The sequence below is a fragment of the Gopherus flavomarginatus genome, chromosome 9 (assembly GCF_025201925.1).
Source record: "Gopherus flavomarginatus isolate rGopFla2 chromosome 9, rGopFla2.mat.asm, whole genome shotgun sequence".
Taxonomy (NCBI): Eukaryota; Metazoa; Chordata; order Testudines; family Testudinidae; genus Gopherus; species Gopherus flavomarginatus.
In genome coordinates, this window is record NC_066625.1 from 62,633,528 (window position 1) to 62,652,439 (window position 18,912).

General features: G+C 42.0%; 1 protein-coding gene across 3 annotated transcripts in view; it reads right to left on the reverse strand.

Moving 5' to 3' along the window:
• Window positions 1-18,912, reverse strand: part of ENTREP2 (endosomal transmembrane epsin interactor 2) — a 399,527-nt gene that overhangs the window by 45,133 nt on the left and 335,482 nt on the right. For all 3 annotated transcript variants that reach the window (XM_050967970.1, XM_050967969.1, XM_050967968.1), the window contains one exon: window positions 16,722-16,829. In XM_050967970.1, the coding sequence (XP_050823927.1) occupies window positions 16,722-16,829 (108 nt within the window). The remainder of the gene's footprint in view (window positions 1-16,721; window positions 16,830-18,912) is intronic.

Below are 18,912 nucleotides of genomic sequence, written 5' to 3' on the forward strand. Positions count from 1 at the left end.
GCACATAATAAGAGACAGACCAAAATTTTCAAGAACAGACTCTAATGTTATGCTCTTAAATCAATGTTTAAATACCAAAAGGTGGTATTTTCAAAATCTCCTAAGTCATTTATGCACACTTGAAAAGCCACACTTAGGAGGCTAACTATGGTCTTGAAAAATTCAGTCATAGTCCCTGGCCCAAAGAATTCGCAATCTAAACAAACAAGGCAAAGGGTTAGGGTTGAGGTGTCTGTTTTTCGACCGGAACACCCAGTTGCAAAGCGACCCTGGCGGCTCTGGTCAGCACTGCTGACCGGGCCGTTAAAAGTCCGGTTGGCAGTGCAGCAGGGTTAACGCAGCCTCCCTGCCTGCCTTGGCTTTGCGCAGCTCCAGGAAGCAATGGCATGTCCCACCTCCAGCTCCTACATATAGGAGCAGCCAGGGGCTCTGCACACTGCCCCTGCCCCAAGCGCCAACTCTGCAGCTCCCATTGGCCGGGAACTACAGACAATGGGAGCTGCAGAGGCGGCGCCTGCGGATGCGGTGGCACTCAGAGCTGCTTGGCCATGCCTCCGTGTAGGAGCCGGACGGGAGACATCCCTCTGCTTCTGGGAGCTTCCTGAGATAAGCGCCACCTGGAGCCTGCATCCCCTCCTGCACCCCAACCCCAGCCCTGATCCCCCTCCTGCCATCCAAACCCCTCAGCCCCAGCCCAGAGTCTACACCACAAGCCGGAGCCCTCACACCCCCTGCACCCCAACCCCCTGCCACATCCCAGAACCCCCTCCTGCACTCTCAACCCCTCATTCCTGGCCTCACCCCAGAACCCGCATCCCCACCCCACAGCCCGTACCCACTCCCACACGTTACCCCCCTGCCTCAGCCCAGAGCCCCCTCCTCACCCCAAACTCCTCATCCCTGGCCCCACTCCAGAGCCTGCACCCCCCCAGTGGGAGCCCTCACCCCTCTTGCATCCCAACCCACTGCCTCAGCCTATAACCCCCTCCCACACCCTGAACTTCTCATTTGTGACCCCAACCCAGAGCCTGCACCCCCAGCTGGAACCCTAACCCCTTCTGCACCCCAATCCCCTGAGCCAGCCCAGTGAAAATGAGTGACTGAGTGAGAGTGGGGAGAGCGAGCAACAAGGGAGGGGAGATGGAGTAAGTGGGGCAGGGCCTTGGAGGAGGAGCGGGGCAAGAATGTTCGGTTTTGTGCGAGTACAAAGTTAGCAACCCTACAAAGGATAGGAGGGAAAACAGAAATGCAGACTAATAAGTAACTTGCCCAAAATCACACAGCAGGTCATTGGCACAACCAGAATAAAATCCAGGTCTCCTGGTTTCTAGTCCAGTACCCTATCCACCACAACGCCTCTCAATGGATTTAGTTTATCGATATGGATTTGAGACTCTAATTTGAAGCATTTATTTTTGAAAAGCAGGACTTTGATCAATTACTCATGTGCAGCCAGGCCACAGTGATTCTCAACCTATTTACCATTATGGCCAGCATATACAGTTCTCTACGTGTTGGGTGGGCCGCATCCACACTATATATAATACCTGTACAACACTCAACATCACTGAAAGTCATTTAAAAACTAGCCCAATCTATTGACTGAAATAAAGGTTTTTTTCTGTTAACACATTGGACTATACAGATGTAGCTCAGTGGCTGTGCAGGTGTATGAGAATGAGCAAGTGAACGTAGGTGAAAGTTGTGTGAAACAGACATGAAGTCTCTTTTTGTCTCTCTCTCTGTGTTTGAGAGACAGAGAGAGCAAGCCAGAGGGGGAGAGAGAGAGAGAGAGACAGACAGACAGACAGACAGACAGAGAGCCAGTGTGGGAGAGTTGTGGGAGACAGACAGTACCAGTGCCCATGATATATAATACTTGGAGATTGGGTGGTGGTTGAATTAACCAGTTTCTGTACAATAGTTGGGATTGTCCTGGGCTGTTGATCACTGCAAGATAATTGTGAATCCCTGAGCTCAGTGCTTAAAGTGGACTGGAAAAAGCATGTGTGTATGTTAGTGGGGTGTCTATGATAATACCAGATGAATTAAATGTTCATGCACTTGGAGGGCAGTGCTTAAAGGGCACCCCTCAGTGACCCAACACCATTTTTAATTCGTTTTTTTGCCAGCACCGTGACCCCTTCTGATTCTGCCCACTTTAAGCCTTGCCTGAGCTGGGCCCACAAAACAGCTGCAGTGTCAGCACTGTGTCTTCGTCTAAGCTGCTGTTCTGTAATGCAGGGGGCAGCGTGCATGGCGTGTGGCACACAGCAGCTCTGTGCCCTCAATGCCCCTCACCTCGTCTGCGGAAGGGGCAGAGCCCTGCTGGAGGCTGCCCAGTTGCTGTCTCTGTGCGTGGGTGAATGGACACTGACCTCTGTCTGGTGGTAGTGACTATGGAGGTGATGCAGCTGGACTGGAGGGGGCTGCTCCGGGCCCCGCTCAGTGCAGGGGGTACCAGAAGCATGCACTCAACCCTATGTGGGGCTCAACACTGGGGCACTTTCCAGGCCAGAGAGGGGCACTGCTGAGGATGGCAGAGATTGCATGGGGGTATGTGTGTGTGAGGGCTCCACCCCAGCCTGCTGTGGCTGCCAGGTTGGGCACATGTCCCTCCATGCTGCCCCCAGACAGTCAGGGGCTGGGGTGAGCTCATTCACTGAGCCAAGAGGGACAGTAGCTGGGAAGCCACCCATAGGACAAATTTCCACCAGCTCCCCCTTTAGAGACAGGATTTACAGAGCAGCCTCCTGCTCTAGCTGTGAGCTCCAGGTCTGGACATGGCCAGCATGGGATGGGCAGGCGGGCCCTGTCTGCTGCACACAGCCCAGAGGGTGCTGCAGCTTGCAGCATGCTCATCCCCCTAGATGTGACACGAGGCTGTAGCTAGTGGGTGGGCACATGTCTCCTCCCCATTTTTCTGGATGCCTCTGTCTGAGATGCCCAGAAGTGAGAAGGCAGCACTTTCAGTCATCCCCCTCTCTTCCTTTTGCCCCATCTCTCTATCCCTTTCCTCTCCCCAACCCACCCCCTTGCCCTGCCCTCCCACGGGCACTCATCGCTGTACAGAAACTGGACCCAGGACACATAGAAGAGGATGATGACAGACACTAGAACCAAGATGCGACATCCTGGAGCGGCCAGCCTCAGTCGAGCAAAGGGGCCAAGTGAGCATCCCTTTGCCTGTGGCAACCAAACTTTTGGCATTGGGTCAGTAGATCTGATGGACATTGTTAGGTTGCCTATTCGACCAGGCTTTCCGGTCAAAAACCGGACATTTGGCAACTCTACATGTCTGTGCAGCACGGGGAGGGAGGAAGCAGCTAGCTGAGCTTCTCCACTGCCAGAAGGGGCTGCTTTGCCTTCCCTGCTGGCAGGGAGCACTCCAGCAGGGCTCCGTGACACAACTCCTCCTCAGCCGGCCCTGCTCCTGCTGGGACCAGGAATGAGATGCAGCAAACTCTGAAATTTTTTTAGCACACAGCTGGGCCGCGTCTGTGTGCTAATTGGGCCACAAGCGGCCTGCGGGTTGAGAACCACTGAGCCAGGGTAATTGTGGCAGCAGCTGTGATGGGGATATATGAGATGTTAGTTATGCTGAATAAGATGTAATATTTATTTTTATTAAGTCTTAGAAAAAAATCACAAATAAGCATTTCTTCCCAGGACATATTGCAGGAGTCAAATAATACATTAGGTACAAGATTCTGTATACCAGGGAAAGACTCAATCCCTCAATTGAGGGAAGGGTTTGAAATTGATCTTATAACCAACCTTAACTGGTAACATTAAGCCACCTTAATGAACAGAGATGACTACCTTTCCATAACAATAATGGAAAACTGCTGATCAATCATAACAACACACATCTGCTTCAGTCATAATGAAACATTGCTTTCCTGTGGTGCTTTAGAGATATAATAATCATTACTGTGGAGCAGGACTCACAGATATTTAAAGAGTTGATTAATTACAAGACTATCCTGTTGAAGATACTTTCACTCAATACAACATACCAAAGAACTACAAAAAATACTACACTATAGCCTTCTGATGCACAAAGTAACAATGCCATATTTGCTTAGACACCACCTCCTTCCTATATCATAATGCAAAATTTTGTCAAGTATCAGAGGGGTAGCATGTTAGTCTAGATCTGTAAAAGCAGCAAGGAATCCTGTGGTACCTTATAGACTAACAGAGGTTTTGGAACATGAGCTTTCCTAGGTGTATACCTACTTCATCAGATGTATTCACCTACGAAAGCTCATGCTCCAAAACCTCTGTTAGTCTATAAGGTGCCACAGGATTCTTTGCTGCTAATGCAAAATTTTGACATTTAAAAACTCTATTGGCTTAGTATTTACAATTTATGGTTATAGTGTAGAAACCCAGCACTGTAAATACTAGCCCATACAGTAATTAACCTTTCTTTTATCATACACGCTTAAGAAATTGGCTAGCATTAGGCCTCAATGCACAAAGTCACAAGTTCATCGCTGGTCCATAAATGTTTAATTAGATACCTTTCTGAAAACTGTAACCTCTACAAAAGGTTAGTAACTGCCATGACAGCTTTAGTGGATTTATACTACTAGAGAGGGTTTGTGCAATACATACAATTAAAGTGGAAGATTTTCTTAATCTTAGTAATGTAGCACTAAAAATACACGATAGGCCCACAGCAGGTGCTTAAAAGGCATAACAGCAGCACTTCCTAAATGAAGAGGTGACACTAAAATAGAATAGTCTTTTTACAGTGGCAAAATTATTCTTTTTATATAGTGAAATATAAATTGAGTTTATTTTGGGCTTTAAAAGTAAAAGACTAGAAAAAGAAAATTCTAATTTCGTTCTGACCTGTTCCTGTTCTTCCCAAAAGAGAACATTTATTTTTCTTGTGTTTCTAAGAGTAAACAGTGATCATTCATCCAACAGATGCCAAAGCACTTTACAAAAGTCTCTAAATAATTATGCAACCTATATATGCTGTATAAAGGAATTACTTTGCCCACTGCCTCAGCACTGCCACCTATGCGATAAAATACAGTAATGTTTAACAACCTCCAGCAACACTACACAGCAGTCCAGTGAGAAAGAACACTTCACTCAATAAAAGGAGACTGGAAATTTAGGTAAGTATAATGTAGTTACTGAAATTAGAATTTGGCCAGGACGGTGGGGTTAAAAGCCTAGGCATTGAACTGACTAACAGCATTAACGGCATACTGTACAGTTTCTAATAGGGGTGGCTCTAGGTATTTTGCGGCTTGCCTGCGGGAGTTCCCCAGTCTGCAGATTCGCGACTGCCAGCAGAGCACCCCCCATGGCTTGCCACCCCAAGCATGCGCTTGGCGTGCTGGTGCCTGGAGCTGCCCCTGGTTTCTAATAATCAAGAGGATAGATTTGGTGAGGACAAAAGGAACATGACTTTCATCCCACCACACTATCAACAAACTGCATTTCTATGTGGACTGATTTCTCTTCAGAAGAGGCCACTAGTTATCCCACTTTTCACAACCAATACACATGCCTAGAAATCTTGCACCATAGAAATCTTTTCACTTCCAATTAATACAATTTTCCATGGACATTAATAGGAAACTCATGCCATTGAAAATACAAATTAGTAGAAAGGTCTCAGAATATAAAACTTTCTTTGTCCGGCACTTTAAATTGTCTATTACAACCCAATGTAAGTTCTAGTTTCTCCTTAGGGAGGAAAATTCTGCTTTCTTTTGGTGTAAATCCAAAGAAGCCCACTGAAGGAACTAATCTGGATTTTTCACCACTGTAATTGAGATCAGAAAGTGGCCCTATATATTTCTCTCTCTCTCTCACACGCACACACGCGCACACACACATACACACACAGTTTACTGTTAAGCTCACATTAAATAATAGAGCCCTCATATAAAACAGACAATGGTTCCTGAAGAGTACGGTTTTCCTTACAGATCTCCTATTTAATGTGCTCTATGCTATTGATGGCAGCAGCACATTCAAGATCACAGCCTACGGTGGTATGACTGTACTACATAAAAGTTGACTGCAAGTGCATGATAAAAATTTGTTAAGCAATTTGCTATATTCAATTAGGTAACGCAAAGAGTCTGTTCAGTTAACCTCACAAGACACACACTGAATTATAATGGCTGATGACAACAGAAATTAAATGCTACAGTTTGTCTCTCATCATTAACTTATTTCCCTTACACAATAAGGGATTGTTTCAGATACTATATAAGTAATATGATGAACTGTTAATAACAGTGATGGTGATAAAGGGTGAATACACAATGAAGGATAACACTGGTTTTATGAGTGATAATATATCAGTGTTCTAGGAGTTGAAGAAAGTCTGGAGAGGATGCAATTAATGCTTTAGCATGGTTACAATCAATTTCCAATGTTATTTTGCCTAATTCTGGAAGCTAAATTTTAGAAGTTAATGGCATGAATTAATACAATAGTCATTCATTAATCAAGATGTGAATTTAAGGTTCAAATAAAATACCTTTGGTACCGATGGCCTGATCATTAATGGACATTTCTTCAAATTACAGAATATTCATATTATTTGACTTAATTAGCATATCTGTGCAAGAGGTGCTTTTACACAGAAAAGCATTAGCTACTGTGATGACCCCTAGCCCAGGATACAGTCTTAAATTGGCCACAGAGGTGAAAGTGGTGGCCAAATGTAATTTTAACCTATAACCATGTTATTTAAAATTGCTGTTGAAAGGACACACAGAGTAGAGACTAAGGAATACTTTAAAATAAGTTTGTCTTGAACCCAAAGAACTGCTGAGTAGGGGTTTTTTTTTTTTTTTTTTTTTACAATTTCTAGTGAGGTGACAAGTGTTTTAACAACAGACCCAAATGTTTTCAAGACAAAAGTAAGTGGCTATAACATGGGGGGAGGGATAGCTCAGTGGTTTGAGCATTGGTCTGCTAAACCCAGGATTGTGAGCTTAATCCTTGAGGGAGCCATTTAGGGAACTGGGGCAAAAATGTGTCTGGGGATTGAACCTGCTTTGAGCAGGGGGTTGGACTAAATGATCTCCTGAGGTCCTTTCCAACCCTGATATTTTATGGACCACTGGAAACCTATCTTCACAGTCAAATTTGCCAGGGGAAAGTTGCCAGATGCAAAGAATGTTTCTTTTATGTGATAAGAATGGCAGGGAGCATGGAGCATCATCACCTGCACATCATACCAAAACCACCACACAAGTATTCAGAGATTTACTATCACAGCAGTGGATATTCCCCCTCCCACCCCCTCATCCCCATCCCCATCCCCCGGATCTGGTTCTCCTGTTCTAATCAGACCAGACAAAAGGAGGGAACCATCTCCATGGCTGTGTCCTTGAGTTACAAACCTAAAGTTACTTCCACTTCCTCTTTGTCAATATCTATCCTTTCTTCATTCCACCAATATCTTTCTTATCTTTGTCTTTTTGCTTTGAAGCTAATGAGTCCAGTTTCATCAACCACAACATATTTAACTGTGACGAGATTGGTATGCTGAAAATTTTTCCTAGCAGCCTGAACATGATTTGAAAGATACTCCTGGGGGAATTCTGTGCCACTGTGTATGTGCAGAATTTATGCCCCGTTGCAGAAAATACATTCTGCTGGAGAGGCCCTACAGTTGTGCCTTTCACTCACCAGGGGCTGCTGTGGTGCCAGAACAGAGGGTAGATGTTCCAGGATGGGAGCAGCCAGCTGTGGATAGGGAAGAGAAGAGGATGTGTTCCTCACAGCGCCCTGCTTGTGGGGCTAGGTGAGGAGGCATGGGGTATGTGGGGGACAGACAGCGTGAGGCACATGAGGCTGCTGGGGTGTGTGTGTCACAGACTGGAGTTCAGAATGGCTAGTTGGGGGCACAAGTGGGAGAGGGGTGGCTGATGAGGGTGCAGAGATGTATGGGGACAGGGCAGATATGCCTGACTGAATAAGAGAGGCTAGCAGTCAGCCAGGGTCTGCATGAGGGAGGTTCTCCAACTCCCTAACAATCTCCCCTTCTTCAAAGAACGTTATTCCATACTTCTTCCACCCACACCCAACAACCCTCCAGGTTCACTCCCGGGCATCTTCCCAGCAATTACTTCCCTCTCCCTCAATTCCTCCATTACCCCTGACTCCCACAAGTCTTTGCACTGCTTCTGAAGGGTGTGGGAAAAATGTCTCTGTATTGTAGTTTAAATGAACGATTACTCAAGTTTTGTACTGATATGCCTAGTAAGGAATCTATTTCCTGAATCTTTTTTTTTTGTCTCTATTGTTACAGACATACATGCTGACAGGTATTTTGAAATAAATTACCAAAATAATTGAAACTGGATTATATTGTGTTATTTTGACAAATAAAATACGCAAAATTTTAAAATATTGTGCACAGAATTTTTAATGTTTTGGTACAGAATTCCCCCAGGAATAGAAAGGGGAGGGGAGGAAGGGGGATGTGCCAATATCCAAACTGACTACACTGAAACAGGAGCAACCTAGAAAAATATTCTTCCTAGCCCAGACAGTAAAACTGGAGTTCCAGAGTGGCTAATTTCATCTTGTGCCACATGCTGTGCCTGTTCCTGAACTGCAAGCATCAGAAACAAAAGCTGCATTTTCTTATCTTTTGCTATTCTTGTCTCTCTCCTTCTGTGAACATTTTTCTTGTTAAACAGAATTGGATTTTAACAGCACAATCCAAGAACCGCCACCTAAAACTAGCTCACTATATTTTCCCCCAAAAAGGACCAGGTGAAACACACTCCCCAAGGCCTTATCCCTTTAAAAGACTCTATATAAATATACTAGAGAATAGAAAATAGGGGCAATTATTAAACAAAAAGTTAGAGACACAAAGTGGGTAAGGTAATATCTTTATTGGACCAACTACTATTGGTGACAAGTATCAGAGGGGTAGCTGTGTTAGTCTGGATCTGTAAAAGCGGCAGAGTTCTGTGGCACCTTATAGACTAACAAACATATTGGAGCACGAGCTTTCGTGGGTGAATACCCACTTCGTTGGATGAATTATTGTTATGCCAGTACAAAAGTAAAGAAAAGAGGAATATAAAATAACAACATACTAAAAAGACTAGCCAATCTTCCCAACAGATCTGTGAGTGAGAAATTAATACCATTAGCAGAGTTGCATGTGGCACTCTCACCAAAGGTCTGTTTGTTCTATCGCTGGTTCTTAATAGTACTTTTATTCCTTTATTAGTTACACAAGCACCAATTATTTTTACAAAATCATATCTAATAAGTGATAAGAAACTGATGGGTGCATGTTCTGAGTGGAACACCTGCCAAGCAAGGAGGCTGAGAGAGATTTGGGAGGTTTTAAAAAACTCCTAACATGTTAACTTATTAACATGGAGTGTGACAATCATGACAACAGCAAATAATGTATACAATTCAATCTTGAATATCTAAACCTCATTTATCTTGAGTTCTCTAGTATACAATAGGGTCTTGTCCTCTGATGTTTATTTATGACACTGAAAATTCCCTAGATTACCAAATGTCCATCATGAGATTTGATTAATCAAGGTTGTTCTTTAATATTATCCCATCAGAGAGATACGTTAGTGAGTCTTTGAAGACGCTCATACAAGAATATATGGCAACATTTTAAGGGGTAATTTTTCAGAAGCATGTCAGAATTTAGCCAAGTAATAAGTGAATAAATACCCTGGAAACTGAATCCTGAAATGCCTTAAATAAACTCTTGATTAAATATAAAATTTACATCTAAATAAGCACAAAACCATAACCTATTACATCTAATTGGCTGAGCCTGTGAGGTCTTACACACAACTCAATGGTATAAATCTGTTTGTATGTATCCATGTAATGCAATAATGACGGAATGTCACTCTGATCAATTTCAAAATTTAAGGGAATGATCTAGAAATGAATAGATTATTGATTTTAGGGAAAAATCAGAGCATTGCAAGCAGGGAAACGAGGGACAAATGAAGTCATTGTCATCTGTTTATAGCACCCATTTTTGGCTATCAGAACAATGATAACCCTGCTCATCCTCCTAATAGAGTTTAACATGTTGACCCACAAATGCCTTCTCTTTCCAACACACAGACTAGAAATAATTGCACTCCTTCTGGGAGCCATGGGGTGGATGCTCATCCAGAAGGGGACAAAAGCAGGCTTTCTTTCTCCCTCCTAATGTCCTACCTCCTCAAAGCGTGTTCCATGGTGGGAAAGAGAGGAAACCAGATGTTCATTCTTCCCATCCAATCCAGGAGGAAGAAAGGAGGAATTTAGGGAAAGGGGACATATATAGAACCCTTGGCATGGGGGAGGAGAATGCAATCAGGAGAACAGCGCCCCTGGTATGGTGGGGAGGATATGGAGAGCAGGAAGTGGGAGAAACAGAATCCTGGCCTGATAGGGAGCATAGGTTGCCCTGCTGTGAAGATGTGACTCCAAGATGGCACACTCGGATAATGGAGAGTTGTCACCCTGCCTTGTTTAGCTGGTGATGGAAGCTCCAATTGTTTAGCCTTGTGGAATACCAAGACTTTGAATGGGAAACCACCAAAGGCAACTGCAAACAATCAAAACCACAGGAAGGTTTAAAAAAAAAAAAGCAAGAAAGAAAAGGCTGTTTTCAGTATAAGACAGCGGAGAGGGATGCATTCTGAATCCATTCACTGGGAAAAACTTTTGTGGAGCAAGGATGTTTTCATGAATGTTTGGACCCTGGTTCTTGGGAAACAAGCCAACTCTGCAATAGGCTGAAGTTTGTGAGGAAAACCTACTCCATTAGACAGGAACAGTAACTATTAAAACTGTTGACCCAAGTTCTCATTTTGTGACCAGGTTCACATTACAGCCATTTGTTCCCACCATTCTCTCTTGTTTCTAGTTAAATCTTTAGTTTTTCTTAAATAAATTTATTTTAAAGTGCTCACAAGTGCTGTGTGGTTTAAGGTAAAGCTAGTAAACTGCGGTACACTGCCCCTTCGGGAGCAGAGGATCTGGGATTATTTCTATGAGTAGCCAGTTTCTGGGGCTGGATATCACAGGGGAATGATTCATGGGGTGCCCCATTATTAACCTGAAGTTAGGGCTGGCATAGTCCAGAGGAAACTGCTCGAGCGGCTGAAAGGCTGGTGGTGTTAGGGAGCTGATAATCCGCCAGGCAAAAGCAAGACTCCTTCACTCTGAAAGCATGGGGAAACGAGGCAATTCACTGTCCCAGGTCCCCTGAGAACTGTCACAGGGGGAGAAGGAAATGGGGAAGCAGATAGCCTCTGGCTTAAGGGAAGAATGGGGGCCCCTTGTATGAGGGGAAGAGGGTAAGGGGAGGACACAAAGAATCCCTATTGGGGTAAAATTGGGGAATCCCAGGTTGGGAGGAATGGGCATGAACAGAGAGCCACTCCCATGGGGGGGAGGGTGGGAAAGTGGGGGATGAGGACAGACCAGAGCCCCTGGCAATGGGGGTAGAATGAGGAACGTGAGGCTAGGAGGCATACAGAACCCCTAGTGGCAGGAGATTGAAGACCCTGATGTGGAGGAAGGGGGAAAGGCAAGACGGTACAGAAAGCCACTGTCCTGTGGGGAGACTGGGGGAATGGCGGCAGAGAGGAAATTCAGGGAATGGGGACATATACAGAAACTCTGCCACAGTGGGGGAAAATGGGGACTCTGGATTGGGAGACTCTCAGAATATCTGGCAGGAGGAGTTGCTGAAACAGATAGGAATGGGAGCTAACAGGGATGATGAAGGAATGCAAGAAGCCACTGGTGTGGTATGTGCAACAAACCTGGCCTACCGAAACTGTGAAGTGTGAGACCTCCCACTACCCCCACCCTGTGTATATTTGAGATATAAATCATTACAGAACATGTGCTGTACATACACTACCAAGAGTGCTGTTCAGGATGTTAACTACATGTATCTACGGACTTCAATGGGAGCTGTGGAGGTAAATCCTTGTAAACTGCTTTGAAAATGTAAGGGGTAGAAATTGTTCTAGTGCATTTATTTTAATTAAGCTGTCAGATAATAAATCAAGCAACACAATATATTATAATTTGGCAAACTTATTTTTAGGTTTTATTAGGTTCAAAAAATCAAATGAAATAACAGAAATATACTGGATTTCTTGGGTTAAAAATACTGTGTCTGTCTTTGCTTGCCTTATGATCATGAGTCAGACAGCAGATTTTGGCTGATTACTACTAAACAGACAATTTTATTTAGAAGTAGATCTGACTGGGAATTTTCTGATGAAAACTTTTATCTGAAAATGCTGTTTCGTTTAAACAAGAACTGTTCATGGGCACTTGTTTTCAGAAATATATCAGATTTGATTAAAATTTCATCTAGAAAGATTTCTCAGGTCCAGGATGGAATTTCTGGTTAAAATGAGAGAGACACCTACCCCAGAATAGCCAATATTCCAGTGGTGAGGGCAGTCACCATGGATATGGGATTCAGGTTCAAGTCCCTAATTAATGGCAGGAACTTGAGCATCTGCCACACCCCACGAGTGCCCTAACCACCAAACTAGCGGCTCTCTCAATCTCTTCTAGCTGAGTGGTCCACCTTAGTAAGTATTCACTGAGCCAGGGAGAATGACACTGTATCCTGGTGGTTAGGGCTATACAGCTAGAGCAGGGACTTGAACTTTGGTCTCCCTAGTCCCACGTAAGTACCTTAACCACTGGGCAATTGGCTATTCTAGAGTGCAAGTCTCATTTTTCAGGGAAATTTAACCTCAAAATAGAATGGGACACTTTTTGAAATCTCAAAATTTTTGGTGGGATGGGAAAACCATTTCCCACATAGCTCTATTTAGGAGTCAGTATTTTCCATAGGGCTAAAAAATTAAATGCATTCCTACATCAAACAACTTCACATGCATCATCAGTTGCATCTCCCATGCATGTTTCATCATGCTACCTCTTTTGAAAGCTATGCTAATTTTTGAACAATTTACTTACAGATCAGGATCTCAAGCAGCTCCTTTGTTTTTGTGGTGGTGGTGAAGCTACTACTCAGTACACAGTTGGAAGCCTTTTTGTTTGGAATCCAACACATAGCATTGAAAACTGAGTCAGTGATATAGCATCAAACAGACAAGGTCATGTTGAAGGTGGTCATGTGCAGAATTTTAGAGTTATAAAAAAAAGGGGGTAGCATCAAGAGGTCCCATTAAGGAACTGGGCCTCACTCTATTAGACTCTGTACCACAAGTAATGGAAGGATGATCTCTGCCCTAAAGATTTATATGCAGCTTCCTGCAGAGCAAGGTAGTACTTTAGATGACAAAGAGTATCAAAATCTGTCCCTAAGAAATTTGAATTTGGAGACAGGATTATTTTAAAAGGGTTGGGGGATAATGCTAAAAACAGAGCTCTAAATGTAATTTAAAATGTACAGTTTAAACATTACTTACAAGTAACAGCACTGTACAGACAGGTGGTGTTTGAACACCACCCACAATCAATTATGAGACTATCATAAGCAAATGTAAAATTAAATGAGGACTATGAAAAGAGTGACATTTAAAAAGAACATACATAAAAAGCGAGGACAGCCTAGCTTGTGTTAAGCAATACTGGATTAGAAAAAAAATATCAAGAAGGTGGTACTGTTAGACTCCAAGTGATGAATAATATAGACAAGGGTAATATCACCATGCATTTCGTCAAGGTCTTTGACTTCACATGCTTATTCCTGCAATACATATGAGAACAAATAAAAAGCTTAAACTTTATGCTCAAAGTAGTTAATTGAGTTTAGAATTATTTGTGATCAGTCTCCTTGCCTAGACAGTAAAAAAAAAAAAAAAAAGTCTCTGTGAGGACAACTGGAAACACATTTATTTATGCTCATATTGATGAATTCATGTGGAGCTGCCAGTTCAGTTTTATATCTTCAGGTACAGATGGCAGAACTGTTTATTGTGATTCAAAAATCTATGGGTTTTAGACTTGTGATTCCAAGGAGGGAGCTGTTAGCAGAAAACTAGAATTAATAGATTTTCCTTAAGGCTTGAAAGTACAGGTTTGTTTTTTTAACAACTAAGGATCTTCAAATTCACAGGCAAATTTACCCTAAAGGTTGGTACAAATATGTAGCATTTCTGGACAACTCATCCAAGATCAGTGCATCAAATGTACATAATGTAAATGTCTATATGCAATAAAATACAGTGAGTTTCAACATGTGAATCTGGACAACTATTGTATGCACAAGCCATAAAGAAAGAAGATTCATGAAGCATAGCTGCAGATTTGTTAAGCTCTGTGTTGCTAAGCAATAGAACACCTATAGCATATGGGAATTACATCATCCACAGGGAAATTTGGATACTACAACAGAATTATATAATGTGATTAAAAAAGCCACCCTCATTATCAACAGCTGTTATCCAAAGCCCACTATGGAGTCCTGATAACAAATAAGAAGTTCTTTCCATCTGGCTAACTTTTGGGGCAAGGAACACACTAATGCATAATAGAAAATCATAGATAGAAGAGACAGAGTGGACCATATAGTTTACTATGTATAGTTTACATCAGTGCAGGATTGTTCCCTGCAGCCTGATTATGGATGGTAATGAAGTAGTATATTCTATTGACATAGGAGGAGGATCTAATTATTCTACTGAGTAATAACAGAGCACTGAGTGAAATATGTTATAATATTTAAATCATTTTAATCTACAACTGTAAGCATTTCCCCATGTTACTATCTTAACACTGCCAAGGTGAAACCCTCCTGTCACAAGTTGGCTGTGCTTTAGTGAGGAAGAAGAAGCAGCAGAAACAGGGAACATGAACTTGTAAGCAAGGAAGTGAATCAGACTGGGGAGCCTCCGGAAGAAAGAGGAGAAACAAACATGGTTAAAAGTTTTTGTGTGAACAGGACCATTGGGGTTAGGACAGTGAAAAGCAAAGAAAACCTCTGGGCCAGATGTTCAGCTAATGTAAGAAAGTGTGACTTCAGTGTAGCTAGGCTGATTTACATTAGCTGGACATCTGGCCCCAGAAAGCTGAAGGAAAGGAAGAGAGGGAAAAATATTGGGGATAAATACGAAAAAATATGGATACCTTGAGGAGAGGAAAGATAGACTCTTCAGGACCTCTTGTCTCTGAAAGCAAGAAAAATAGAAGAAGGATGTCTAAGGCCATGAGAAGAAAGAAATATAGGATAGCTAAAAAACATGTAGAATTGGAAGATAAATATAAGGGAAGAGACAAAACAGAAACAAGGTGCAGAACAAAAGGTGAGAAAAGAGACTCAAAATGGAGAATCAGAGAGAACAAAGAACAAGAGAAAATGAAAGTGGGAAAAGGGGGAGAAATGTAAATACATTTTCAAGGCTAACTCATTTTATTTCCTATTTAAATTCCTATCTTTTTTGTACATGCTTTTCAGAAAAAGGGATCAGAAAGAAAAAGTATTGATTGTGGTTCAGAGAGTAGGGAAATGAATAATCTTCAGGCTAATCATGGCCATCGGAAAAAGAAGAGCAACCAAGCACTTCAATATTCCAGTGGGAACATTGTCATCTGTATGTTTTTGTTCCAGAGAAATGTGCTGCTAAATGACATAAAACAATCATGAGTTAAATTTCTCTGAATATTCATGACTACACTCCTGGGTACATGACATTATTGTTACGCTAGACAGACTGATCTTATCAGGTCTGAGCATCAGTTATTCTCCCTTTCATTATGAAAGGTGAGAAAACTCCTTTGTGATCAGGACCTTTAGTTATCAGGCATCTTGCAGCTGAGATCATTTACAGAAAAGGAAAAAAAACAGACCTATGGGTCTGGACAAAATACACCATATGATAAAAACCTTCTTTTGATTAATATTTTACACACACTGTCTCATGAACTGAAATGACAGAACTCTTTCTCAATGCTGTTTATGACACGAAAAAAGGATTATGGAACAAGCACTGCATGTCTATTTATAAACACACACATACGCACAGCTTATGTTATGCACCAATGAGAAACTGCATTTATAATGCACGCTTGGAGCCATGACTGCATTGCACCTATTAATAAATATATCCCACCGCCACCGCCCCACACTCCCCCACCAATTAGTTAAGGCTCCATACACACAAAAACTTTTGACCAAGTTTGTAACCAGTTGCTGGCGCATTTGACTGTACAGGTGTTTTGTATCCATATGTGAAATGATTAAAATGCAGTAAAATGGCAGCTAATGGTATTTTGCATGAGCCAGAGGCCTACACTCTCACATGGTTGTCTTTCTGTAATCAGTTCAAACTCATTTTTTCCAGCTTAAACGGGACTATGCCTGTGTAACTAGTTGTGCCAGTCCTTCCTCCTAACTCTGTGCAGCATACCAAAGTGCATGATTGAATATACAGCAGTTGCTGCTTTGTGTATATGCCCTCTATTACAGCTGAGACACTAATGGATAGTTGCCTAGATTGACCAGAACTTACTTATACAGACAGAGTGATAGCTGAAAACTGAACTTGTTACTTGTCAAGTTAATGGTCACATCTTAGCAGTTTCAAAATGTTCCAGACAAAACTTTTATACCACATCAACCATCACTGACTTTACACCTCCCCATGTATATATTATAAATACATACATGTAAACATATCTGCATATAACGTACAGACATATTGACAGAGAGAATATAACTATCATTAAAATGCACTCACCATTTGCAAAACGTCAGAAGAAACCATCTGCATGCAGCACATTGCAGTTGCCAAAGCACAGACAATTGTGGAAATGATATTGAGAGCACACACGCTGAACAACAGATCCTGTAAAAAGACACACAGCAGAATGTCACTTCTTATCTTGGTGATACAGATGACAGGATTGCAAATATTTTTAGCAGATCTGATAATAAATGTTGTCAACTGTTATCTATTTGATATAATCTTAATGAGCTTTGTACAATTCACTCAGCATGTAACCCATTCTCTTATCCCAAACACACACTTTAAAAACAAAAAATAAAACTATATGCAGAGAGATATCTGAGGACTAAAAATGTTTTTTTAAATGTTTTTGGATCTACACTCCACTGATGTTACACAAACTACTACAGCTTTTCTTGGGTACAAAATCCAACACAACTGTTGCCAGAAAGAGAATATGAGTCTGACTTCTAATTTTTAGAAATACATTGGCCAGTTTAATTGCTTTCAGTACTTTAAACATACAAGTTAGAATTTTATTTGCTTTTAAAAATGTCAGCAGAAAAACTGGTGAGGAATAAAGAGTTGTACACTCTTATTCCAGATAGTTTGCACCTCTGGAATAGCATGAGGAAAACCCAGAAAGATGACAAAAGATGAAATTAGTCCATCTAGGTCTGCTACCTTGTGTTGAGTTAGTAGCTGCACTTAAAAGAAAAAAACAGAATTAAATAATATATTGCCCAGATTTAAATACTTGAAATTAAAATAGCTGCATTTTGCCCAACACATTTATAATTTTTAAAATGTATCCATTTCTTAGAGCCACCTCTTTTGCATTTAGTGCATCTAACACTGTAGAAAGATAACTGTGATTTATAATATCAACACAAAATTAATAAGCTAATATACTTTCTCCATATTTACTAATTGTGCAGCTGCTGCCCAGCTGATATACCTATTGGGTTATATTGTTGCAAGCACAGTGATGCTTGTAAGGAACTGAATGGCCAGGAGGTGAAAGTGGTTCACAGCGGATATTTGAAAAAAACCCTGTTAAATAGGGCACAGTAAAACTTAATGGGTAAAGAAAATTGTGGAAAATCTAAGTCTTTATCTTAAAAACTATGACATTTCTGTCCCTTCCAATAGCTAAATAACTTACATGCTGTAAACCAATGTACTGCTATCTTGTTGGCTGAAGCAAGTCAGAAACAAAAGTACCAACAGATGCAAATTTATCCTTGCCATCTTAATTACATACTCCCCAAGTGACCAGCATTTGAAAATGGAAATCTGCCAACCTCGGAGAAGCACACGAAATCCAGCAAATAGGTCAGCAAGTTCCAGTCACTTAACACATACACTGAGCTGGATCTGTTCTTGCTGCTCTGCTCAGCTGTTTGATGGCTTCTCAGCCAGCTGGCTGGCACAGGGATCAATGGGTCCACAGCAGAAAGGCAGGAGGAGAGCCAGTTTCCCTCCCCTTCCCCACAATATGGAAGTGAAGGAGAACTAGTTCAAGCAAAAGGATGCACTGACAAACATCAAGAGTGTTAGGATACTTTAATGGGGGACACTGGGGAGGCTCTGCAGATATTCAGCTGGTAAGCAGGTGGCACAAAAACAGAAAGAGAAGGAGAAGGAAAGATTGTGAAAGTCCTGGGCTCCATAGGTGAGCCCAGGTGATGTGCAGGAGAGAGACAGACATATGATTTAAAGGGAGAGGAATGTCAATGACCAGGAACAAGAAACTTGGTGCCATCAGAGGAGCATATGCAAGTGAAAATCCCCTACACAACAAAATTCTAGAACAGATTCACCAAAGTAGTCTACATTACAATAATAATAAATATGCTGTTTGAATCCCCAGGCAGAAATATAAACTGTACAGTTCATGGATTCAGAAATCCACACATCACTCACTAAAAAGGATTCTGAAGGAAAACTCAGAATGTGAGGAAGAACGCACAGCAGACTCCAAAGAACACACAAGATATTCATGGAATACTATATTTGACATCATCATCTCTAAAAACTTACTATTGCTGACTTCCAGTTTAACAATCTCTCTCTCTTCCATTACCCACAGAGCAATCTGCTTTCCAACCATCAGCCAATGCAATGACTTCAGATTTACGCAGGTGAAGATGAGAGCAAAATTTGACCATCTGTGTGCAACAGACTTTCATAATGTACCTGC